Source organism: Rhinopithecus bieti, unplaced genomic scaffold (genome assembly GCF_001698545.2).
Source record: "Rhinopithecus bieti isolate Rb0 unplaced genomic scaffold, ASM169854v2 scaffold_41913, whole genome shotgun sequence".
Lineage (NCBI taxonomy): Eukaryota > Metazoa > Chordata > Mammalia > Primates > Cercopithecidae > Rhinopithecus > Rhinopithecus bieti.
Genome location: NW_016818964.1, coordinates 8,258,965 through 8,283,470, shown reverse-complemented (window position 1 = coordinate 8,283,470; position 24,506 = coordinate 8,258,965). Strand labels below are relative to the sequence as shown.

At 56.2% G+C, this 24,506-nt stretch overlaps 2 protein-coding genes across 2 annotated transcripts in view; one reads left to right on the top strand and one right to left on the bottom strand.

Annotated features, from left to right (window-relative positions):
- The window catches only part of CCDC85C (coiled-coil domain containing 85C), a gene marked incomplete at its 5' end in the record, with an annotated part of 93,266 nt that extends 78,404 nt beyond the window's left edge, over nt 1–14,862 (top strand). The window contains 4 exon segments of the mRNA XM_017857871.1: nt 4,771–4,845; nt 9,688–9,783; nt 10,599–10,697; nt 11,538–14,862. Of these exon segments, the coding sequence (XP_017713360.1) occupies nt 4,771–4,845; nt 9,688–9,783; nt 10,599–10,697; nt 11,538–11,627 (360 nt within the window).
- Nucleotides 14,863–15,383: 521 nt separating this feature from the next.
- CCNK (cyclin K) overlaps nt 15,384–24,506 on the bottom strand; it is a 31,188-nt gene continuing 22,065 nt past the window's right edge. The window contains 6 exon segments of the mRNA XM_017857905.1: nt 15,384–16,278; nt 16,280–16,411; nt 16,413–16,716; nt 19,959–20,030; nt 23,297–23,330; nt 23,957–24,225. Coding sequence (XP_017713394.1) covers nt 16,119–16,278; nt 16,280–16,411; nt 16,413–16,716; nt 19,959–20,030; nt 23,297–23,330; nt 23,957–24,225 — 971 coding nt within the window. The 3' untranslated portion in view covers nt 15,384–16,118.

Sequence of the window (24,506 nt, the reverse complement as noted above, 5' to 3'; positions counted from 1 at the left end):
TGCCCTCATGGGAACAACTCTGATGTGGTTCCCGTGGGGTCAGGTTGCGGCCTGTCTTCTGCGGAGGCTACTGCGCTGTGCTGCATAGCCCTGTCCCCTGCCCTTTTCTGCATCCTCCCCGCTTTCTCTGTGTTCTCCCTCTGAGGATCCTCCGAGATGGATGACAGCTGAATCTCGGTGGGCTTTAGTCTGGAGCAGGACAGTGGAGTCCAGGCTAGTCTGTGGCCCCAGCTGCCCCTGGAGCTGCTGGGGCCCCTGGTGGGGGAATGGTCTCCCCAAGTCATGCATTTGAGTCTCTGCTTCCAGGTGGGTCCCCCAGCCCAGCCAGCTGAGGGTGCACCGTCTTCCAGCACTTCCTGGGTGAAGGTGTCAGCCTGACAGGCCGCTCAGGCCCTGGGTTTATTATTCAGCACCCAGACCATGGATTACGCATCACTGACCAACCCTGGGAGCTCCCACAGTGCTTCCTCTTCCTGGAGGGAGTCACCAGGTCTTGGGGATGGGGTGGTCACTGGGCTCTGGCCTTGCCCCCGGGTCTCACCTCTCTCCTCCGTAGCCCCTGGGATGGTGGCTCATCTGTAAGAGTGGGATTGGCGGGAAATGTGAACCGGAAGGAGCTCTCTCCAGCTTCCTGTCCTCCAACCTGGACTCCGTCCCAGCCTGGGGACTGCACAGTGACCACGGGGATCTGGAGACCATCTCAGCACAAGCTCAGGGCAGAGGCGTTGTTAGCGCCTGCAGGAGCTGCACGGGGCCTGGGCTCCTGTGGCGTTTTCCTGCCCAGGTTCCCATTACTCTGAGGGTGGACATAGGCCCCTCCCTGCAGATGGCACCTTCAAGCTCTTCAGCTGGGTAAAACTGGCCTCTTGTGACAGATCGCCTGGAGCCCCCACAGGCCAGAAGCAGGAGGGCACCGGACCCAGGAGAGTCAGGGCCGGGGAGGCCTGTGTTGGGGTTCTCTCCCTGAGCCCCACAGTGTCTCCTAAGTCAGACACAGTCATTGGCATGACCTAAATTTGGGAGGGGGGCGTGGCTGCGTTGCTGTCCACTGTGGTCCTGGACCCTGGCCGCACCTGGCTATCCAGCCGAGCTGAGCTGTGCTGTGCTACATGGTGCCAAGGGCCCATGCTCACCTGTTGGGCATCCTGGAGGGTGTTGAGGAAGGAGGAGCCTTGCAGGCGCCCACCCGTCCCTGCACCGAGCACTAAGACACAGGTCCAGAGTCGCACCAGGTGGCCCCTCTAAGGGGACTTCTTCCCAGGGCATTCCGTATGAATCCGCCTGGGGCCCTGAGTCTGGTGGTCCAAGTGGTCACTAGGGCAGGCTGGCCAGGTCGGGACAGAGGGCACCCCCTCTTCAGCGCCTGCCTCTACCCCCACCCCCAGCCCTCACTCCCCTTTAGTTGTTGCCTTCCTGATGGGGCACAGAACTGTGTCTGGCACACCGGAGGTGCTCTGTTTGTGCCTTATAGACACATAAGTGATGCAGCAGAAGGCACATTTGAGGGCCCAAAAGCTCTTTGGGAGCAGGAAGCAGGGTGAGAGCAGCTCCCCTGAGCACAGCCCAGAAAGGGGCTTCCTACCCACAGCCACCCCACCCATCCTTCCCAAACAGGCAGCCTCAGGTGGGCAGGCTGGAGTGGGTGGGCTCCAGGTCTGACAGTGCTCCCTAGGGGTGACCCTAGGGTGGCCCCACATAGGCCCCCTGCAGCTTTGCAGGCAGGAATTCCCGGGAAGTCGGGAAGGTGAAGGATGGAGTTCCCCCACAGCCCGCTGCCGGGGAGGAGGCTGGGCTGCATTGCAGAGGCCCAGAGAGGGCCGGGGAACAACTGGAGTTCACCCGGCGAGTCCCCACTCGGGCAGGGTTGCAGTGAAGTCCCGGGATATAGGCTGGGGGTGTCCTGAACTGCAGTCCTCAGTGGGAAAGGGGCCCTGCAACTGCCTGGGTCTCTTCCTTCCTAGTCCAGGACCCTCGTGCTGCCCTCTGGAAGCCCTAGAAGTGGGTGATGGGCATTGGGCCTGGCCAGAGTGGAAGGGGCCACCATGTTAAGGACTCGGGAAATCTTGTTTCGGCTCTGAGCTGGCAGCTCTGTGTGTAAGATCCCTTCTCCCTGGGTCCTGAGGAGCCACCCAAGGGAGACTGGGCAGGCAGGTGTTTCTGGGGAGCGTAGTGGACCCCCCCACCCCCCAGGAAGGGCCAGCACCTTCCTTAGCTGCGAGCTCTTCTCTGTGTGCAGACCAAGCCCAGCAGGTGATTTCAGCTCCTGTTTCCCCTCCTCGGTGAAATCCTAGGGAATCTCATTCTGCAAAGGGATGACCTGTCTCATAGCAGGATTTTTAATTTGGATTTAAGTGCAATAATGGTTACTCATTTGATGCGTCATTAGTCACATTGCCCCTTAATGAGAGATTGTGCGTTTTTCCTGCCTGGCTTTGTGGCTTGCTAATAAAGTTCTATGGACATGCAAATGTTTATAGAGGCTCACCGAAGGCAAGGGTGGGAATTGCGTGCAGCTAATTAAAAACCTCCCTCAAGCTCATGCACACACCTCCTCCTAGGGAAATTATCTGGGGGAGGGGAGGGGACGGCAGCACAAACTGAATTTTCAGTAACAGCACATGGGAACCCATTTGGTCGAGGGCCAGAGAGGATGGGGAGGAAGGGACGCCCGAGTCAAAACAAGCTGGGCAGGGTAGGGCCGGCTGGAGGGGAGGGTAGTGGTTCCAATGCCAGGTGTACCCTTCCTGGCTGTGTGGCCCAGTAGTCAGACTGTGTGTGTGTGCGCGTGCACGCATTCAGAGTGTGTGCTGGCTTAGAATGCATTCTCCATTGGAGAAGATTTTGTAACTCTTACTGTTGTAGAGTCCTGGCCAAGAAAATCAGGTGGTTTGGAATTTTCCCCTTCAGTGGAGCTAGGGGTACATCTCTCAGGAGAGGTGACCCAGGGATGCATGGGTGGCTCCGATGGGGGGGGTGTCACTCGTGGTTGGGGGAGGGTGAGTAAGTGCTGGGCCTAGGGGTTAGCCTCTTCCTCTTTTTGGTACCGGTGGTGGTGGGTGGGGGCTTTCCTTGATCTGACCCCCAGCTGGGGCTTGTGAGTGCCTCTGAGTATAACCTGGCAGGGTCAGCCAGCTGTTAATGCAATGAGCCGCGGGACACGGCAGTCCCTATTTGATGGTCAGACTTACCCAAGGTCCCCGTGCTGAGACCCATTTGCGATGACTCACCAGGGTTATCTAAAACCACCACACGTTGGGGCCCTGCAGGAAGGGTTGGTTCCCACTTCTCTCTCTCTCTTTATGCCCCTCCCCGACCTTCGGCACACCAGGTACATCCCGAGGCCCAGGAAGCAGCCCCCACTCCCAGTGCCCGGCTGCCCTGGGCTGGACCAGCGTCTGTGGGTGTGGCTACTTAATGGGGGAGTCACTGCCCGGATCCGTGCTTTCCGGTCATGGTTCCCGGCCATCCGTAGGAGATGGTAATAAATGCCTCCACTGCCCCTCCTCAGCCGCCTCGCAGGACACGGCTCTTTGCCTGGCCGTTGAGGCCATGCTCTTGAGACCTCCAGCCCTGGTGGGGGGCACTGGTAGTGGCTCTGAAGGGGCTGGGAGAACACAGATGCCTGGGCCTCAGTGAGGCCTGTGGGCTTGTGAAAGTGCGGTAGCCAGGTCCAGCTTTGAGGGAGGCCAAGCAGGGTGTGTGAGGATATTTTCACAGCCAGGCCGAGGGGCTGGTGCATGGAACTGGGACCTCAGACATGGCCTGCGCCTGTCCTGCCCTCTTGCCTCCCGCCAGCCCCAGCCTGGCCTCCTCGTCTTCTTTCCTCTGCAGTTTGTTTGGGTTGACTTCAACAGCCTGCCTGATTTATGGCACATTCCGCAGTCCTTATCTGCCCAGCCGCTTTCTCTCAGTTCCTTGAAGTAGAAAAGGGTGTTTTGGGCCAGAACACCAAAACCCCTTAGTGATGCGAAAGAAAGGCCGTGTCTTCTGCTGGGCTGGCCAGCGGGAGGTCACTGTGGGACTGACCTTCAGCACACTGAGACATGTATGGGACGCCGTCGGATTCTTCTGGCTCCTGGTCCCAGCCCAGCCCCAACTCGGGGTTGGGTGTTTGCTTGCTGTTAAGCAAAGGGCGCTAAAGGCAAGCCTGCTTCCTCCCTACCCTCCTGTGCACAGGGCATCAGTTACAGCCCCTTAGGCACGAGTTCTCCAGGGATTCAGAGGCAGCATCCAGGACCTGCTTTAAAGGAGCTCCCTGTCCGTCCTGATGGCGGAGGCAGCACGGCAGAGCATCCTAAAGTCTGAACCTGTGGGTGGGAGGCTTGCTGTGATGTGCCGCGTGTGCTGCCAATGGCTGTCCACGGCCCTGAGCAGTGAGTCTGTGCAGGGACCCAAGGGCAGATTGGAGCGGAGGAGGCGCAGGTGGGCGCGGGGTGGGCAGAGACCTCTCCTCACTCAGCCTCGCTGCTCTCCTCATTCATTCATCTTTGTTTATTCACCATCCAACAAACGTTACAAGCCCACATTGAGAGTGGATCGTGACGTCTTGAGTTGGGAGAGTGAAGATGATGATCCGCGCCTTGGGGATGGATAAGGGTGTGAGGGAGGGTGGAGGGGTCTCTGAGGCCGTGGCCTTTGAGCAGACGCTGCTGCTGTGAGGAGCCATGCCAGGGCCGTTGTGCCTCAGCTGGCCCTGCTCGTGCTAACGCCTCTCTCATCCTCTCTCCCTGCAGGCAGGCAGCTCCGAGAGTTCTCGTGCGCTGCGGAAAGGGCTTCTCGCCCTACCATTGCAGAGTCGCAGCTTGCGCTCCTCTGGCCCTCTCTAACCAGGACTCCCTGCAGAATGTGAGTGTGTGCCCAAAGAAGCGCCACATGTCTGATGAGGGGCTGAGGCTCAGTGGCCCAGTGACCGCCCGGGGGGCACCAAGGTGATCTGGTGTCCGAGTTCAGGCCGCCACCCTAGGCCCTGTGTCCCTGTGGTCCGTCGCAGTGTGGCAGTTAGAGGCGAGCCCCAGGTGGGGTGGGACGCTGGCTTGGAGGTGCAGGGCGGTCCAGAGGCACATGTGCAGGGCTGCCCGTGCCCAGCCACTGTCCCTCTGAGCAGCTCATTAGCCTGCGCCACTCCTTGGCCACAGTGGGGAGAGGGTACCCAGCCAGCCCTGGAGCGTGGGGCTCAGGTGTGTGGATTCTGCACTGAAATGACCAGCCGGATGCCTCCAGGGGTATCCTCTGCCCCTACCTGGCTGGCCTGGCCTGGAGGGAATGGGGCGGGTGACTTGGAGCCGGCTCCCGGGAAGTGGACCTTAGCTCAGGGATGTGCCCTGTAGATAGATGGGATGGCAGTGGGGAGCCACACGAGTCCAGGCCCACTTGCCCTCCTAGCATTGGCAGCCTGGCCTTGTTGTGGGGCTTAACACCTGGGGGAGCCCTGGCGGGTGCGTAGCTGATGCTTAGGAAGCACTGGCTGTTCTCCTTGCGGCAACTGCAGAGCCATGTATGGAGGTGCTTCTTGGGCAGCGGGTGCACTCATAGCAGCTGTGCCCCTTCCTGCTCTCCCCTTCACCCCTCGCCCGCAAGGCTGACCCCAGGACCCCCCGCAGAGCTTGCTGGGCCTCAATGCTGGCTGCTGGCTCTGCGATTTCTCTTTTGCGGCCCTTCCACCTTCTCCAGGAATGCAGCTGTAGAGCCTGTGCAGGCAGCAAAGCCCGCCCATGGCCGATATTCCAAGCATTTATCCAGGAGTCCTTCAGCTGAACAAGGCTCTGTTTCTTGGTGGAGGGTTCTGAAAAGCCAAGGGATGCCCCCTCGGGGCTGGCTCCTTAGCCTTCATGCCCCGTGCTGCTCATCCATTCAGATCATGGGAGGGAGTAATAGCAGCTAGCAGTTGCTCAGTGCTGCATCCTGAAGTCCTTCGAGTGGCCTGCAGGTTGGGAAGTGCTGTACAAGCACAGCTCTCACATTCACCAGGCCCGCCAGACGCTGTCTCCCTACAGGCCTCTGGGGAGCACACCCCGGGCATGGGTTGAACCTCAAGCCCTGACAGTGTGGATAAAATGCTATCAGAGTTCGGGAATGTTCAGGAAGGCTTCCTGAAGGAGGCAACCTTGGGAGGGGTTTCGTTCTCCTTGCCTCCTTTTTCCCTCTAGACCGCCCTGTGCACCAGGGGGTGTCCCCTACTTTGGAGAGGAGGAAGTGAGGCTCATAGGGGTGGGGAGGATGGCCAGGGCCCCGTGGTGAGTGCGTACTGGTGCCTGTGTGTGCCTAGAGGTCAGGGGCCAGCGTGGGGGCTGTGCAGGGGTCGTTCCTCCATGAGGCCGGGAGGCTGGGTGATAAACTGAGGTGCAGGGGGCAGGATCGGGGCTGGTTGGTGGGCAGGAGTGGGTGTTGAGGGGTCAAGGTGTCTCGTGGGAGGGGCCACCATGAAGCCTGGAGAAGTGGCTGCTGCGGAGGGGCCAGGGCCAGAGGCCCAGGGGCTAGGCCTTGTGAAGTTTTCACAGGGCAGTGGGCCCTTGCTGGGTCCTGGAGAGCCCATGTCTGGCACTTGGACCCCCGGGGAGAGAGAGGCGGTTATCTGGGGAGGGCTGTCTCCGGGCTCAGACACTGCCTGGGACACAGGCCCTTCCAGACCCAGGCAAGTCTCCTTTAAGGCTACCTGTGGGTCATGGGCACAGCGAGGGCATGCTGGAACGTCCTTGGGTAAAGCAGGTAACTCTCTGGGGTGGGCACCCCCTCTCTGCCCTCTGCTGCCTGTACCCTCCAGCCGCTGGCTGTCAGGGCAGGTGCCCAGGGCTGGCCCCCAGTGGAGGGTGGGAGGTGGTTTATACCATCAGCCTCCTGAGGGAGGACACTCACAGAGTTATGCCATCATCACAAAAGAACATTTTCATCACCCCAGAAAGGCATCCAGTACCCATCAGCCATCACTCCCATCCCCCTTCCCCCCAGCCACCGGCAACCACCAATTGGTTGGTGTTTTCTGTCTCCATGGATTTGCCTATTCTGGGTATTTCGTATAAATGGAATCACATGACGTGTGGCCTTTTGTGTCTGGCTTCTTTCACTCCTAATCTTGTTCTCAGGGTCCAACCACAGGTACCCCGTGTTGGTCTTCACTGCTTTTCATGGCTGAATACGATTCTGTGGTGTGGGTAGAACATATAGTTCCTTCATTTGTTGCTGCACATTTGGATCATTTCCCCGTTTGGGCTCACATGAATGGTGTTGCTCTGAGCGTTTGGCGACAGGTATTTTGTGGATGTCTATTTTCAGTTCTCTCTGGTGCACACTAGTATCCTCACTTTGGGCACCAGCTCAGGAGTCCCACAGACTTGAGATCAAAGCCCAGTCCCATTGTTTACAAGCTGTTTGGTCTTGGGCAAGCCATTCTGTTAGCCTCATTCTCCTTGTCTGTAAAGTGGGCATGTAGGCCAGGCTCAGTGGCTCACGCCTATAATCCCATCACTTTGGGAGACCAAGACAGGAGGATTGCTTGAGTCCAGGAGTTCAAGACCAGCCTGGGCAACATGATGAAACCCTGTCTGTACCCAAAAAAAAAAAAAAAAAAAGCTGGGCATGGTGATGTGCACCTGTAGTCCCAACTACTCTGGAAGCTGGGATGGGAGGATTGCTTGAGCCTGGGAGGTCGAGGCTGCAGTGAGCTGAGATGGTGTCACTGTACTTCAGCCTGGGCGAAAGAGTGAGATCCTGCCTCAAAAAAAAAAAAAAAAAAGTGGGCGTGTATGGACATGTAAAAAGATAGTGCCTGCCAGGAGCAGTGTGGCAAGGACTCAGTGGGCCCATCCGCCCCAAGTGGGTACCTAATCAGTGGGAGGTGTGTGTGGCCAGAGGGGGTTGAGTTCTAGTGCAGTTGGGGGCCCCTGCACCCCGGGAATGCCCTGGAGGTAACACTAGGATTTTGTCTAGTCCTGGTGTCACTTTCAGGATCCCAGGCCATGCCCTCACTGGCACCCACCACTGCCCAGTGAGGTGGGCAGGAGAGGGGCAGCTTGCACAGCCCACCCCCATGCTCCTGGCTTCCCTCCTGCCTGTGCTGCAGAAATCCCGGCCCCCTGGAGCTGGGGGCTGTAACAGGACAGGCAGCCCAGGGGCCTCGTGCAGATGAGGACATGAGGCCAGAGGTGCCAGGGGCCAGCGGGCACATGGACTCTGTTCTGCAGCAGAAGGTGCAGGAAGGTGTAGGTGCCCAGGTCTCCCAGGGCTGTGCGTGTGCGACTGGCGCCCCCTGCTGTCTGGCGTGGTGAGTGCCGCCTTCTGCCTCAGGTCGGGGCACCCCCTTGCGCTACCCCAGGGGGAATCCTGGCGTCCCTGTTGGGTTCCCTACACTACAGAGATCAGACAGCCTGGGCTGGAGTTAGAGATCTGCACACACCCTGGGCAGAGGACCCTTTCTGTTGTCCAGACGAGGAAATAGGCTCAGCGTGGGTTGGGCCCCACCTCAGTGACACTTTCCTAGACCCCAGGGCTCGGGGGGCCTCTGGAGGTAGCTGCTCCCAAGGCCCCCTAGCCTCAGAGGTGGGGCCTGGTCTCCGTGTGGAGGCAGGAGCCGGTCAACTTGCAACGCCCTGGGAGCAGGTACAGGGCAGGGCGGGCGGGGAGGGCACCAGGGTTTGGCTGCCAGGCCTGCAGGGGCTTCCGGGCCCTGAGGGTCGCAGAGCCCAGCCCTGCAGTGTTAGGTGACCCCATGATGCGGGCCTGGGTGGGTGGGATTCCAGCCCAGCTCCCTGAGCCTGCCAGGCCATTGGGAGGCGTCATCAGAGCCCCATTTACAGAGAGGGCAGCAGACTCACCTTTCAGGGTTGGCCCAAGGATTGCCAGAGTGGGGAGCCCTGAAGATGTCCTCAAAACCCCAGGGCTTCCAGGGCCCACAGGGCACCACTGTGCGTTTTCTGTCTGGCTTTGGGCACTTGTAAGTTCCTCCCAAGCTCTCCCAGCATCTTGTAAACTCCTGGTTCCTGCTGGGCCCCATGGTCCCCACTGCAGCCTGAGAAGACGCCCTGCGCCCGGCTTCCCAGCCACATGGACCCTTAGAGGCAGGAAGCTGGGGGCGGGACCCCCTGCCCCTGTGTAGACACGCAGCTTCTGACAGAGGCTGGGTCCCCTCCCCAAGGCCTGATGTGGGAGCTGGGCACCTGGCGGCCAATTCATCCCACAGGGCTGGGAGGTAGCAGCTGGGAGGCAGGCCCCAGGAGTGCTCAGGGCGAAGCCAGTATTGTCCAACCGGGCTCCAGGGTGGGCAGGGGAAGGGAGTTTGGAGTCAGGTGCCAGGGTTGAGTCCAGACCTTCCTGGTCTTGCTGCGATCTGGGTCTCTTGCTTTGCCTGGGCTGAACTTATTTTCCCTGCAAAACAGACGCTAGGTCTTATCTGTGCGGGGTGGTAGGGGGCCTGAGAGGTATGGGTGGACCCTGGACCGCCCCTCTTGCCTCTGTGCTATCAAGGACCGTTTCATCTGCAGAAGACCTGACGGGCGGGACCGGCCAGACAGGGCTGCAGGCTCCTTGGGTCTCCGTCCTCACACCTGCTTCCTCTGCCTCACCCCGGTGCCTTTTTCCTCCTGCCTGGGCCCTGGCCTCTCAGAATCGGGGACTTCTCTGAGCCACCGGTCATTCCTGTGGTCACCACGCGGGAGCCAGCCCGGGTGAGCTGAGATGTGTCATTGCCTCCCCCAGGGCCTGGCCTGCCCCGCACCTGAGCTGCCCTCGCCCCCCTCTGCTGGCTACAGCCCTGCAGGACAGAAGCCTGAGGCTGTTGTGCACGCCATGAAGGTAAGGGCCACTACCCGCTCCCTCAGGAGCCCCCGGATGCTGGGTGCACCGCAAGACTGTGGGACCTTTGCACCTGGGGGCATCCAAGTGGCAGGGGTGGGGGGTTTCATCTGTGTGTGGGTGGCTGGGTGACCATGGCTGCCTGGAGCACCGTGAGGGCAGAACTCAGAGGTGGCAGTCATAAGTGTGTCGCCTGTCTGCCATCCTTGAGCCACTGCAGCTAGCAAGACTGAGGCCTGGGGTTGGGGAGGGCAGGCACCCTACTAAGGCCAGAATGATAGGGGCAGGAGTGGGGCTAGAAATAACCTCAGGTCTGCCAGGCCCAGCCTCTGCAGGTGCAGATGGGTGAGTCCAATGGGCTCTGGTTTCTCCAGGCTGTGCACACCTGGAGTCCCCACTCCCATGCCCCGCTTCCTCCTACGTACGTGCCCCATGACGTCCCACATGCGTGCATGGACACGCCCATGCCTACTCACACCCCCTCCACGTGGCGAGTGCCCACTCATCTCCAGCGGGCCCTGGGTTGTAGTGAGTCCACCTGAGGGTCTTCCCTGCCCAGCCTGTCTACTTCCTCCCAGATGGCCCAGCCATCAGCTGCTTCCCTTGTAGGGGCTTCCCTTGTAGGGCATCCACAGTGTCAGCAGGGTGAGAAGATGACCTACCCCTGTTTTTTCCACGCTTGTCACCAGGGGCCCAGCAGCTCAGGGTCCTCAGCTTTGGTGTGCAGCAAGGGAGGCTGAGGCTCAGGGGCCAGCTGACTTGCCTGAGGTCTGCCAGTGGCCTCTGCCCCTGACTCCAAGACCCGTTCCCTTCAGGTCCTGGAGGTACATGAGAACCTGGACCGGCAGCTCCGGGACAGCTGTGAGGAGGACCTGAGTGAGAAGGAGAAGGCCATCGTCCGCGAGATGTGCAACGTGAGGCTTCCAGGGCTGGGGGCAGAGGCTTGGTGCTGGGAGTGCGGCCAGGGCCACCCAGCATGGCCACACCCTTCCCCATGTGGGACTCCATTTCTCGAATGCTCAGCTGAGTGGCCTTGGATGGCTGAGGGGAGGCCTCGGAGGCACTGAGAGCCCCGCTGGTCATCACCTCACTGCCCCCTGCCCTTCCCAGAGGGCCCCTGGTGTCTGCAGATCTGCCCTCCCCATGAGGGGTTCTGGACAGAGCCTGAGCCCCCCACCCCCTGGGATTGGTTTGTTCACCCCAGGTGTTCCCTGGGTGCTGGCCCCTGGACCTCCCAGCTTGCTGGTGCCCCCCGTGGCTGCTGGTTGGGCAGGTGGTGCTCAGAGCAGGAGGTCCAGGTGGAAGCCCTCAGTCCGCCAGGCTGAGCCCTGTGAGCTCCTGGGGCCGCCCAGGAGAGCCCCATGCCCGACTCAGCTGAGCACTATCAGTGGTCTCCTTGGGTGCTTGCAGGAGCCATCGGGGAAGGAGTTTCATAGGGTCTGAACCCAGGGCTTAAAGGGGGGTGAGGGGCTCTGAACTCTGCAGCCCCTCCCCCGCATCACCTAGTGGGGCTCATGGACCCCACTGGACAGCTGCAAGGCTGAGCCACACCCCAGCAATGACCTGCTCAGGCCCGATAGCGGGCGTGCAAAGACCTGGTGTGGGTGTCTCTGGGCCTGCAGTGGCCTCCGCGTCCCTCCTGGCCCCATGGCTCTGAGGACGTGGGTGATTCTGCTGTGATGAGGCAGCGGACGCACATAGCTGGCAGGTGGACGCGGGTGAGGCCACCACTCACAGCTCTCTCCTCTCCACAGGTGGTCTGGAGAAAGCTGGGAGATGCAGCCAGCTCCAAGCCCTCCATACGGCAGCACCTGTCTGGGAACCAGTTCAAGGGGCCTTTGTAGGGCCACTCTTCTGTGGACGTGGACGTGCCCTGCTGGGAGTCCCCAGGGGGAATATCAGGCCCCAGACACGGGCAGGACCCTCCAGTCCAGCCCGTGTCTTCTTTATCTGTGGTGAACTGTACATAGGACGCTGCCCGCCCTGGCCCAGCTGCCATGGGTCTGATGCACTGGCCCAAGCCGCCATCTCCCGCCTCACACACCAGCAACCTGGGAAGGAGACGCCGTGGCTGTTCCTGCAGCACAGCGGCCCGGATGCCTCGTTCCCTCTCTGGGCCCTGAGCCCTGAGCCCCATGAGCAGGAGGCTGCTTCTGAGATCCAGCCTGGGGACTGTCCAGGCTCCTGTGTCTCGCCTGGGATGGAGGGGCCACTCATCAAACCTTCTACTCCCCGGCTGCCACCCACACTGGACGGACAGCACTGCTACCTGGGTCTTGACACAGGTGGTACCACTTCTCGCCCACGTGCCGTGGCCTGGCCCATCAAGCACTGGGTCCCCGGCACGTGGACAAGGCCGCTCACCATGTCTGTGGCTGGCTGGAGGCTGCCCTGGGCCCCCCTGTGACCCCATATCTGGAGCTCAGGGTGCCCTCACACCTGGGGATCCGCACCCAGTCACCCAATGCCTGCTGCTCTTGCTTTTGGAGGTCATTCCCCTCCCCCACAGTCTCTGCAACTCCCCCTGCCACCCTGTCCAGGCTATGCCCTTTTTGGGCTCCTCCTGCCCCATGCCTGGGGCACGTCCCTATTGTGGTTTACATGACAGGCCAGTAACATAGGAAGGGCCTGGGGAGAGTTTCTGGGCTGAGCCATATGTGATTTTTCTGATGGGCAGCACTGGGCCACAGCTGCGGCTCTGGATGGCTGTGACCTCCCCCAGGGCCTGGCTGCATCTCGGGTCCCTGTGGACAGCTGTCCGGGCTGCAGGTGACAGTTCTGTTCTTTTTGGGAAGGAGGGGGTCTGGTCAGGCTCTGCCTTTAGTTTGTGGTGTGACCTTTAGCAGTTCACTCAGCCTCTCTGGGATCCTGGTGGAAACAGGTCTCTGAGGTTCCTTTCAGCCATGCTTACGGCTTCAGGTCATCCAGCACACACAGGGCAGGAGTCCTCACTGAGGGGGTGTGAGCCGACAGCTGACAGCTGACCTGCTGGAGAGGCCAGAGGGCGGCCGGACGGAGCCGAGTCCTGCTGCCTTGCCGTCACTGCGGGTGGACAGTTGCCTCCTCACTCTGAGCCCATGATCTCAGTTGTAAAATCGGCAGCATAAGGCCCTCCTCACAGGATTCTGGGGATCCAGTGAGATCTTCAGTGTAAATGACCATGTATAAACTGTAAAGTGCAATAGAAAATTTGGTGTGTGAGGAAAATAAGGCCTAGAGGGGGTAAGTGATGTGTGGCACATGACAGGGGAGATCCCAGAGCCGCAGTGCGGGGATAGGCCGCTTCCCCACATCCGCTCATGCCGCTGTAAGCAGCCCTGGCTCTTGAGTCCAGGACCTCACCAGGTCCTCATTAGACTCCTGTGGTCTTCCAGCAGGTGCTCAGAACCCCACCTGAAGAGCCCAGGGAGGCTGTCGTCCTACCCAGCAGGTCTCCCACAGGCCCAAGGCTGGGGATGCAGGCAAGAGGAGGGAGGTGGCTGCCCTGTCCCTCTCCCGAGCTGGCGGCTCTATCCTGAGCAGTTCTCGCTGCCTGTTTGCTCTCAGGGGAAAGGCTCACACCCCCCATCTTAGCCCCAGGGGTCTAAGTGGGTGCTGGTGATGGGATGGTGTGGCGCTCCTGCTGTGGGTGTTGCCAGGAGGCTCTTTGGATTCTTTGGGAAGGAGTGTCACCCGGTCAGGGGGTACGCTCCCGGGTCACTAGGGGTGTACACGGGAAGTTGGGTGAACACCTGCTGCTCATGGTACCCAGTGATTCTTGCCCGAGTGGGCAGCTGGGCAGATGCCCTTCTGGGTCTTGGAGTCCAAAGAACCGCAGAGTAGTCCAAGGGGTGTGGGTCAGTTTTGAGTGGGAGCCAAGTCTGGGAGCCCGTGTGCATCATGTTTGGGTCAGGCTGCCTTGGCCACCACTGAAATAAGCAATAAGTACGGGCTCCTGGTACCTGCGGATCTCCTGCAAACAGGCCCAGAGAACAGCCTTGAAGCCACCTTTCTCCCCACGGGGATTGACCCCGTCTTTAATGCTGCAGTGGCATCCAGGATCAGTGGAATGTTGCTTTGAGAACCCTCCTGCCTGTTACGGAGGCAGCACAAAGCTGGTGCCCCCTGAGCCAACACGGCACTGGGATGGCTTTCTAGGACAGAACTCTGTTGGTGACAGTCACATCTCAAACTAATAGCTGATTTTAAAAGCGAGCAGCAGCGACGCCATGTACCTGAATACAGGTGGCAGTTGCAGAGCCGTGGGCTGTAGAGGGTCAGATGGGCCTTCCCACAGGGGAACCCTGGGGGCGCTGCAACTCAGGGTGACTCCCGGCTCTGTCACTAGCAGGGAGGCAAACCCCTTCCTTCTGGAGCCTTAGCTCTGAAAGCCCCCAGTGGGGGTGCCCTTTCAGATGCCCCCTTTCCATTTCGAAGGCTCTGATGCTTGATCTTGAAGCCGGACGCGGCACTGGCACTCGGCTTCCGTTTCCACTGTGACAGACGGAGGTCTCCTTTCTAGCCCCAGCCCAGCGGCCAAGCCCATCCTGGCCTTAGAACATGCTGAGCACATTCTGTAGGGTGGCACCTTTCTATCCAAGTTACTAGCTACACGTCAGTGTTTAAAGAGAAAAAAGTGACCTTTCATTTTTTTTTCTTGAAACTTGAGGAAACAAGATACATACTACTGATTTTTTTTTTTTTCTTAAAGAAAACTAAATGCATGACTGCAGAGCGGTAGAGGTGTATATTTTTCATACCGTGGGGGGAAAGTATTTGTGCTGCTTTTTGGAGATGGACTGGAACGTCTGGTTTCTGTCCCCGGGCCTGGCAGCTATGTCTTATTTTCTGTAGAAGGTGCCACAGTGAGACCCGGAGCCACCCCTTCCTGCCCTGGCGCCGTTTAGAGCTGGGAGCCTGTGGACTCCCGGCCTGTTTCTACCTTCTATTCAACCACTCTGATGTGGGGAGACAAGAATAGAACTTTTTGATAGTGTGGTAAAAACATTGATTTGAACTATTTTAGTAAAAGGAGTAACAAACAAGATTGTGATAGTGTCTACTTTGAGCTAGATAAATAAAGGCCTCTTTGTGAGCCTCCTGGCTGGGTGCTCAGTGCTTGTTTCCGTCACGGGTGGCAGGGTCAGCAGGCAGAGACAGGGCCAAGGCCCCTCAAGCACCTCAGATGGGGGCTCAGTCGGGGCCCCTTCCACAGACAGCCCTGGCCCCTCAGGGTGGATGGTGAGGCCGCTGCTCCTCCAGCTGCCTCCGTCTCCTCGCAGGCCAGAAGTGGAAAGGGTTTCAAACCCAAGCCTGTGTTCCTGTGTGTGTTCTATGCAGCAAGGCTTAAAAATTTCAAGCTGGTTTGGAACTCAACCAGGTCCTCCAAAGGAAACCAAGGCAGGCACAGGATGGGTGCAGACTGGCTTGGCAGGCAAATGTGCCGATCCACCCAGAGTGCCTTGGGAGGCAGTGGGGTTGGCTCTGGCTCCTGTGAACTGCAGCCAGGCCTCTCCCGGTCCCGGTACCCAGGGTCCGGAAGGAGGACTTCTACACATTTTATCTCCCAGGGACTGCGAAGGCCTGGAGCCCTACCTTCCACCCATTAACAAAGAAAAGGATAGTTTCAGAACTGCTTTTATTTGGATAACTGACTGAAGGAGTCTCATTTGTAACCAAGATGGAATTCACAGTATGTTGTTACATTCACACTTAAAAAATATATCTCTATGTACAGGAATTTGCAAATAGATGTAAACATACATTACTTTCCAAGTACATTTCTCCCCTTCTCCTTGGAGGAAAAAAAAAAAGCCATCCAACGAGGCAACCCCTTCAAAATAATTTTAATACAAAGGATGCAAACATCTATAAATCAAAACTGTGGCTCTTCTGACCCTTCTGGGTGTCACGGGAGAGAACGCCATTGAATGAAAATGACAACAGCTTGACTTCAGATGGAATTTGACTATTTAAAATTGAGTTTCCAGGAAAAGTAGGCACTGATTTCTAGAAGGAAATTAACTCCTTACTGAAGCTATTTATTGAGCCAATATGGCTGGTTAACATCTTCACTAGTATAAAGTAACCCAGTGCAGGACTCTCAGACATTAGCTGAACCAAGTGTACACAGTCAGACTGCAAGGGCGCTGATGAGGCTACTCTGAAAGCTGGCTGTCCCCGTCCTCTAGATGTGAGGACCACCCTGATTTCATCCCAGGGGCCCGGTCCATTTTTCCCATACTGCAACTGTCGCGCATTATACAAGGTACCCTGCTGCTTACCCACTTCAACTACTCTGCAAGTCGATTAGAAAAACTTGTTTAAAAAAACAAAGGGGGAAAAAAAGGCTCACGTTATCTCATCCAGGCTGCCCGCCCCAGCCCCCCAACTGGAGGCATGCCAGGTGGGGAATGGGCGGGGCACAGGGGCTGTCCTCCAGGGGGGACGGCAGGAGGTGGGTAGCTGGCTGGAGGCAGGCCCAAGCCTGGAGGAGGATGAGGGGGGACTGCGTGGGGGGCAGCTGTGCGGGTGGGGGCGTGGGAAGTGTGGTGGGTGGGGGTGAGGCGCGTAGCCAGAGTAGGGCGGGATGGCAGGTGGAGAGGCGAAGGAGGCTGAGGGCGAGCGAGGCACAGGCGGCGGGGGGGGGGTGGTAGGGCAGGTGTGCAGGTGGGCCGTATGCGGGGGGCAGGGCGCCGTAGGAGGGTCCCTCGGTCTTCATCATGGACTGCAGGCTCTGGTAGCCCTCTCCAGACATGTAGGAACTGGTGGTGGACATCCCAGTCATGTAGCTGGAGGGGGGCGGGGGCGGGGGCCGGTGTGGCAGCGGCGGTGGCTGGTGCACAGGGGCCGGGTGAGCCGGAGGAGGAATCTGGACTTTGGGGAGGTCAGTGGCATCCACAGGGCCTGGCGGCTCAGCCTCACCTAAGGCAGCAGCGAGGGGAGGCTTCCGGTCTGCAGGAGAGAGATGTGTTGGTGCCCGGCCTCCGCAAGCAATAGCTGCTTTTTCAGTGCCTCCTGGCCCTTCAGGGCCATCTTTACAGAGAAGCAGGGAGCAGCTGCCCCCTCCTCTGTGGCCCAACACATGGGCCCGTGCCCCATGTCCTGATGCCACCAGATGTCTCCTCACCATTTGTCAAAAAGGCCCTCCACCCTGTCTGCGACGAGCTGGGATTTTCCCTCCCTCAGGCCTATCCACACCACCCGCAGGCAGTCTCGGCAGCACACGAAGCCCCCTTGTGCCCTGGCCCCAGCCCCCTCTTTTAGTGTAAAACGTGTGGGGCTCCTCTGTTTTCTGCCTTCAGAAACTGACCCCAAGAGTCTGGGCCACACTGAACTCCTGTCTGCAGCAGTGGCATTTTGCAGAAAGCCTGAGAGTTGGTCAAATGAATGTGATGGCATTTAAAACAATTCTGTACAAGTCTCTGACATTCCCAATGTACCCATCGAAGCAGCAATTCAGGTTCTATTCTACTCAAGAGGGGCTAGTCCTGCGTGCTCTCAGATAGCAGCCTCCTAGAGAGGAGTGTGTGCATGCGTGCTGCGTGTGCGTGCTACGTGCGCGTGCTGCGTGTGCGCGCGCGTGCTGCTGTGTGTGCGCGTGCTGCGTGCGCGTGCTGTGTGTGCGCGTGCTGCGTGCTACGTGCGCGTGCTGCGTGTGTGTGCGCGTGCTGCTGTGTGCGCGTGCTGTGTGCGTGCGTGCTGCGTGCTACGTGCGCGTGCCGCGTGTGTGTGCGTGCTGCTGTGTGTGCGCGTGCTGCTGTGTGCGCGTGCTGCTGTGTGTGTGCGTGCTGCGTGCTACGTGCGCGTGCCGCGTGTGTGTGTGCGTGCTGCTGTGTGTGTGCGTGCTGCTGTGTGTATGCAGCAGGGATAGGCAGCATTAGGTGTTGAGCACACCCAAGATACTTGTGCTCAGAACCAGCCTCAGGCCCCTCCCACAGCGCCTCCCAGCCCATGAGCCCTCATGCCCCCTTCCGCCAAAGCCTTATTTAACACGTTTTGGCCTGTGATCTCTTGGTCACCATCAGACCCCTGGAAAATGGCGTCGGAACACCCCACCACAGGTAGCCAAACACACAGAATGAGTGTCCTTTCCCAAGGCAGCACAGGAGACAAACAACATTTCTGGTTCCAGAGAACATAAAGAGGACAAAGGCCATGAAGATGCTTCTGGTTACCCAGGCACTTGGGTTAGGGAAGGCAGAGCATGACATCCTGATTGCATAGACGTGGCCATTGGCACACAACCCATTTGATCTTGCCAAAGCGAGCATGAGCAGGATTGATCGGGCTGGTAACAGGTGTGCCACTGGGGACTGCCTGTGCAGATCAGCCCTCGCCAGCCACTGGGCAGGAAGGCCGTATGTGCCTGGCCTTAGAGAACTGGCTTTGGCTCCAGGTCAGGGCCAGATGCCCTGTGGTTCCAGAAGCTGACTGAAAAAGAGGTGCAGAAAAGCGCTGACACCCTTCAATGCCTCCTGTGTGTCACTCCACAGCCACCTGGGCCCACAGGCCTGCTCCTCTACCTTGCAGAAGCCAACTCTTCCAACACTCGACCCTGCAGCCTGAATCTTCAAGTCACCAGTACACCCGCCCTTGTGCTGTGTGACTGAGCTGGAACAGCAAGTGGGGGTCTATCCTCGGCACTCCATTCCCTCTGCACACTTGCTCCTGACCAAGTGCCATACACTGCCACCGAACCGCTCCCTAAACATCACTGCTGACCTGAACACCTCTTCCCATGGTCTAGGGCCTCCCAGGAAGCGTGCTTCCCTCCCTTCCTCATGGCCCAGCTTTACTGCACCTCCCAGGCCCTGCTCTCTTCAGCCATGGCCTCCTGGCAGTGTATCTGGTTCCCAGGTCCCACTGAAGTCCCAGGCCTACTCCTGGCTGGCTATAATGGGGGAGGGAGCAGAGCTCTGAGGCCTCCACAGCAGCTACTCAGTGCCCTGGAGGCAGCAGCACCTCTCTGGCCACCCCGGGCTCCCCAGGTGAACCATCCGTCTCCTCAGTGAAGGCACAGCCCCAGGCTTGGACCAGGGGAACTGCACTTGGCAAGGAGGTGCTCCTTAAATGCTTCATGAGCAGCCGCAGGCATTTTTTTTAAGTAAAGTTCATATTGAATTGGGGGTTTTGGGATTTGGCCCAAAGTGGAAAATGACGCCTCTGTTCTCCCAAAGCATAAACACTATCATGATTGAGTAAAAACAGACATGTAATCTGTGGCACATCTGCTACGGGCACACGGTGCTGTGAGCCCCAGTGTGAGCCACGTGCACCAACCAACAGTGAGTGCAGCAGGCTGGAGGCGCTGCTGACAGAGGCTCGGAAGCCTCCGAAGTATTAACCATCTTTCGGAAAGAAAACACAGGTCACTCAGGCCTTCTCTAGTGTGTCACCTTCTGAAATGGTGCCACAGGTAAAGAATGTCATCTACTTTACAGCTTTTCTCTTCTATTTCCAGTGGTATCAGAGAGGCTTTCCAGCTTACCATGTACCTGCTGAGAACTTTTCACTCTTTCATTTACTCTGTACAATTGCTTATTCTTCAAAATGCACTAAGATGACACACTGCCAACAGGAAGCAGGTGTGGGGACAGCCAGAGCCTAGTAGCCACAGTAACCCTGCCTCTATCTGGATAAACGTTCAGTTGGCAGGGTTTGGCTTTCTTTCCTAAAACTGATTCTAATACAATGTGTAGTTTAGCATTTCTGGATGTGAGAGGTCAGAGAATATTCAGATATACTTAACAATTTACAACATTCTCAAAATACCTGGTCAAAATGAGAACTTGTTTTTTGAGACAGGGCCTCCCTTTCACCCAGGCTGCAGTGCAGTGGTGCAATCATAGCTCACTGCAGCCTTGACTGCCCAGGGCTCAAATGATAGTTGGGACTACAGGCGTGTGCTACCACACCTGGCTAATTTTTTTGGACAGGGTCTCACTCTGTTGCCCAGGCTGATCTCGAACTCCTGGGGTCAGGTGATTCCCCTGCCTTAGCCTCCCAAAGGGCTGGGATCAAAGACACGAGCCATTGCGCCTGGCCCGAGAACAGTTTTGCAAAGATTCCTGCCCGTGGCTGACGCTGTCAATCTGGGCCCCACAGTCTCCCTTTTCTAAGCTCCCAGGACGTGCTGCGTCCACTATTCGGCGGCGATGTGCACAGCTAGCCAAGCTGCTTCGGCAGATGCTTACCTGGAGGTGGGTGGGCTGGAGGCAACGGTGGGTGGGTGGTCTCAATTTTGGGGATTTTAGGTGGTGGTGGTTCTACGAAGAAAAAGCAGATTAGAAAACCACTCATACTTCTACACATGAATAAGCATGTAATATGAAAAATGTACCGGCAGAGATTTCTTTGGAGAAAAACAACAGAGATGACCAAGGCTTTAAGGGAACTTGAGGAAGCTTTCAGCTAAACCATTATGCATAAATCCTGTTAACAAATGAAAAACCACCTCCCTCCAAAAGACCTGTGAGCTTCCCACAGGCAGCCCATTTTCCACGTCTACCTAAGTTTCCTTGCTGACCACTTCACACAAGTCCTTCCAACCGTGTGAGACCAGTAGAGCAATGTCTTCATGAGCACGTATGACCTGTCTGGAGTCCTCCCTGGTACAGAGGACACAAAGAAAGGTCCAGAGGAGCAACATCATGTCACCGAGTCCCCTGAGGGTTCACAAGAGGATCTATCTTTTCATTCTTAGACATAGTTTATTTTCTCTCTCCCAAATAGTGACTTTCAGTTGGCAGCACGTCAGAAGCAGCACATTAACTGGAGTCAGTAGCTGACACGCTGATGGCAGGAAGAATGTGCCGTTCATAAAAGCCCAGCAGTTGGGACCCCTTGAGGTGGAGGAAACAGCCCACCCTTCCGGGTCAGGCAGTGGCACGTAGCCAGAATCCACAATGACAGCACTAGGTCTCCAAGGCAGATCAAGGGAAGTCCAATCTCTTCTGTTAAAGAAGGCAGCGTGCACACTGCAACTGAAAAAGAACCCTATTTTTCTGTTTGCATGTTGAGGCTTTTTCTTCCTGAAATGTACTTTCTTCTGGCTTGTACACCACTCAGATCTGAGTCTCCTCTGCCATCACTGGCCTCTTTCTCTGGATTTCCTCCATCTCAAATATAGGCTCAATTCAAGGTCCAGGGACCTCCTCTCTCTTCACCCTCTTCCTCAGAGTCCAAAGCCCCTGAGTGGGCAACTACAAACCTACATTTCTAGTGTCCATCTTGCCACCAAAACCATGACCCATCCCTAGACCCAGCAATCAGCACCTCACACTCCACCTTTTCCTTCTGTATCCTGTAAATGGTATTACTCTCACCTCAAGTACTCACCTCCTGCCTTTTTCCACAGCAGTTAATAGCTAAAGCTGTCTACATCAGGACTGTCCAACAGCAATATAACTGAGAGCCACATATCTATACTTCTAAACTTTCCAGGAGCCACTTTATTTTTTGAGACAGGGTCTCGCTCTGTCACTCAGGCTGGAGCGTAGTAGTGTAATCATGGTTACTGCAGCTTCAACCAACCAGGCTCAAGTGATCCTGCTGTCTCAGCCTCTCGTAGCTGGGACCGTAGGTGTGGCGCCACCATGCCCAGCTGATTTTGAAATTTTGTGTAGTGATGGGGTCTCCCTACGTGGCCCAGTCTGGCCTGGAACTCCTGGGCTCAAATCATGCCCTGGCCTCCCAAAGTGCTAGGATTACAAGTGTGCCAGAAACCACTTGAACAAGTAAAAGGAGCACTCCAGCCTGGGTAACAGAGCAAGACTCTGGAAATAAAAGGAAAAAGGATCAAAATTTGTTTAACCCAATAGATTGGAAATTTTATTTCAACATGTAACCAATATAAAGCTTTACTGATGAGATGTCTTATGTTCTCCTTTCTTGGAAATCTCTGTGTATTTTGTACTGTCAGTGCTTCAGAATTTGACCCAGCCACATTCTCAGTGCTTGTAGCCCTCTGCAGCCAGTGGTCTCCGGCATGGCATCGCACAGGTGAGTTCCTCTATAAAGTTTCCCCTGGACCTGTCCTTTGTGCCCCGCAGCCAGCACGCCGAGGCCACCGTGTTTCACCATGTTTCCCATGGGTGCCAACAAGATTCTCCCCATTCCCAACCACTTGCCCTATTTACTGCTGCCAGGGCACTCGTTCTCAAATGAATTTAGACGAAGTCATTCCCCTGCTAAATCTCCAATGGCTTCCCTTGCCTCTGCCAAACTCATAGTCCTCCAGGTAAACTCTGTGATCTGGTCCTAACCCACGTTTTAGACCCTATCAGAACCTATTGCCTTTCAATTCGTCACATTCCAGAAAGACTCCTCTCCATCTCCCTTCCACCTTACTGCTCCATCCACCCGTCCGCTCCCGCTGCTCAAATGCAACTCTTCCTTCAAGGTTGCATGTAGCTTGTTTCCTGACTCTGACAGACCTGCACGTTAACTCAACTCAATTGCATTTCGTGTGGCATGGAGCGCAGCCCACTCTTGTGTCTCACATTTAATGTCGGTCAATATGAAGCTAATTAAAAAATTCACCTGTAGGCTCACGCCTGTAATCCCAGTACTTTGGGAGGCCGAGGTGGGCAGGTCACCTGAGGTCGGGAGTTCGAGACCAACATGGAGAAACCCTGTCTCTACTAAAAATACAAAATTAGCCGGGCCTGATGGTGCATGCCTGCAATCCCAATTACTTGGGAGGCTGAGGCAGGAGAATCACTTGAACCCAGGAGGCAGAGGTTGTGGTGAGCTGAGATTGCACCACTGCACTCCAGCCTGGGCAATAAGAGCGAAACTCTGTCTCAAAAAAAAAAAAAAAAAAAAATTCACCTGTACTGAACTCATCATTCCCTCAAATATACTGAAAAAAAGAAAAAAAAGTAGCTCTATCATAACTGTAAGATTTCACAGCAGTTTAATAAATGGAACTAAGAACCGAGAACATGGTTCTAAGAATCAGGAACTACTGGAACTAAGAACCAAGTAACAAAGAAAGACAAATGAGTCAATAGGGTCTGTGCCTTCAAAGAGTTCAGTATGATAGGTGGACTGATCCTGTGACAAAACATTTCTAACTTTCTGTTCTGTAATTGTTCCAATTTTGCTCGCTCCTTCTGTTTATTTCCAATATAGACATGAACTAACTTTGGGTTCTAGACATGTGACACCCCCTCAACCCAAGTGTGTTTAAAAGAGGCCTTGCCTGCATGGGCAGCTGGGCTGGGCCGGGCCAGGGCAGTCTGGGCAGCATACCTGCCCCTACACCCATAATTATATTTTTATATATGTTACTGAGTACATTTTTATTGCCAGTAATGTTTTCTGTATTGATAGCTTCGTAAGAGCCCAATTTTAAAATCTATGATCACGTGATGAACAGAAAGACAATGCTGATGGAAGTTTGGATGAGCTCTAAAGTTAAGATTTCAGGCCAATTTAGATCTGAAAAGAAACAATGTTGGCTAAGAATTTAAAGTTTTGCATATAAACACATAAAACTAAAAACCAAAACATCAGAACAGGAAATTACCTGCTGCTTTGTTCTCTTCTTTGGGAGAAACAACCTGTTACAAAAGAAAATATACAATTGTTAGCTGGGATCCCGAGTATGATGAGAAAAAATGCATTATCCAGCTACCATCAGAATCAGTGACGGTAGTCACTGTGAACAACCTCAGACAAAAATTATTTCTGGCCTGAACTCTGAGGGCAAACCCCGGCACCTACCAGATCACCATTTCTGCTCCCTTCCTCTTTCCATTTACCAAATAAGACAGAACGATTAGCTTTCCTGAATGGTGAATTCTGAGTAAACACTAAGTTTCAGGACCACTTGGGTGTAGGAAACAGTCCACTGTTTGGGGTACTCAGCTGCGTAGAAGCAGCATGCACAACAACACTGCTAGGACACAGCAACAACACCCTGACAGGCTCCAGAACCCTGGCAGGGATGAAACAGGCAGCAGGGCTGAAGCCGGGCAGAGAGCCCCCTCCTGGTTCTCAGAGGCAGCCTGTCCTTGGAGCACCTTCGTTTTTAGGCTCCCCACCAACAAGCAGTTGGACTGCGAGTTTCGGTGAACACCCCCTGCTTCCAGTGTTCCCTGTGCTCGCTTAGAAATGGGAACAGTGCTCAGGTGTTGCTGCCACCTGGAAAGCCCGCTCTACCCAGGGCCTGCTTTGGCCCACTCACCACGGCTCGCTTAACCTGTCGGGGAGAACTGGGCTGCGGAGAGGGTTTTTTGGGCTGTTGGACTGGCTGCTGCTGCTGCTGGGCTGGTGGCTGGGGGTCCTTCTGCTGGGGTTGGGATGGTTCGGAGCTTTGAGACGGCTGTGACTGCTGTACTTGCGGCACTTGTGGTGTAGGCTGAAGAGATGGGGGCTGTTGCAGCTGATGGGGGGTGTGATGAGGCATCTGTTGTTTTCCTTGTGAGTAAAGATCCAGGATTTGGTGGCAGATGTCTAAATGATAGCCAACAATCACATTTTACACAAACTGGTATTTTAAATAAAATTTTACCTGGATAAAGAATCAGTTATGATACCCCTACGAGGACCTACGCATGACTCACATTTACAACTCACCCCATCTTTGTTGTGTGCAATAGTGGTGTGTGTTTTCAGTTCATCAAAAGTATGTGTTTGGACAAAGCGGAAACTATTAGATAATTTAATTAATGATGTTTCTGAAATATTGCTCACATATGTCTATTTGGGAAAATCCATTCTTGGGACTCAGGGTA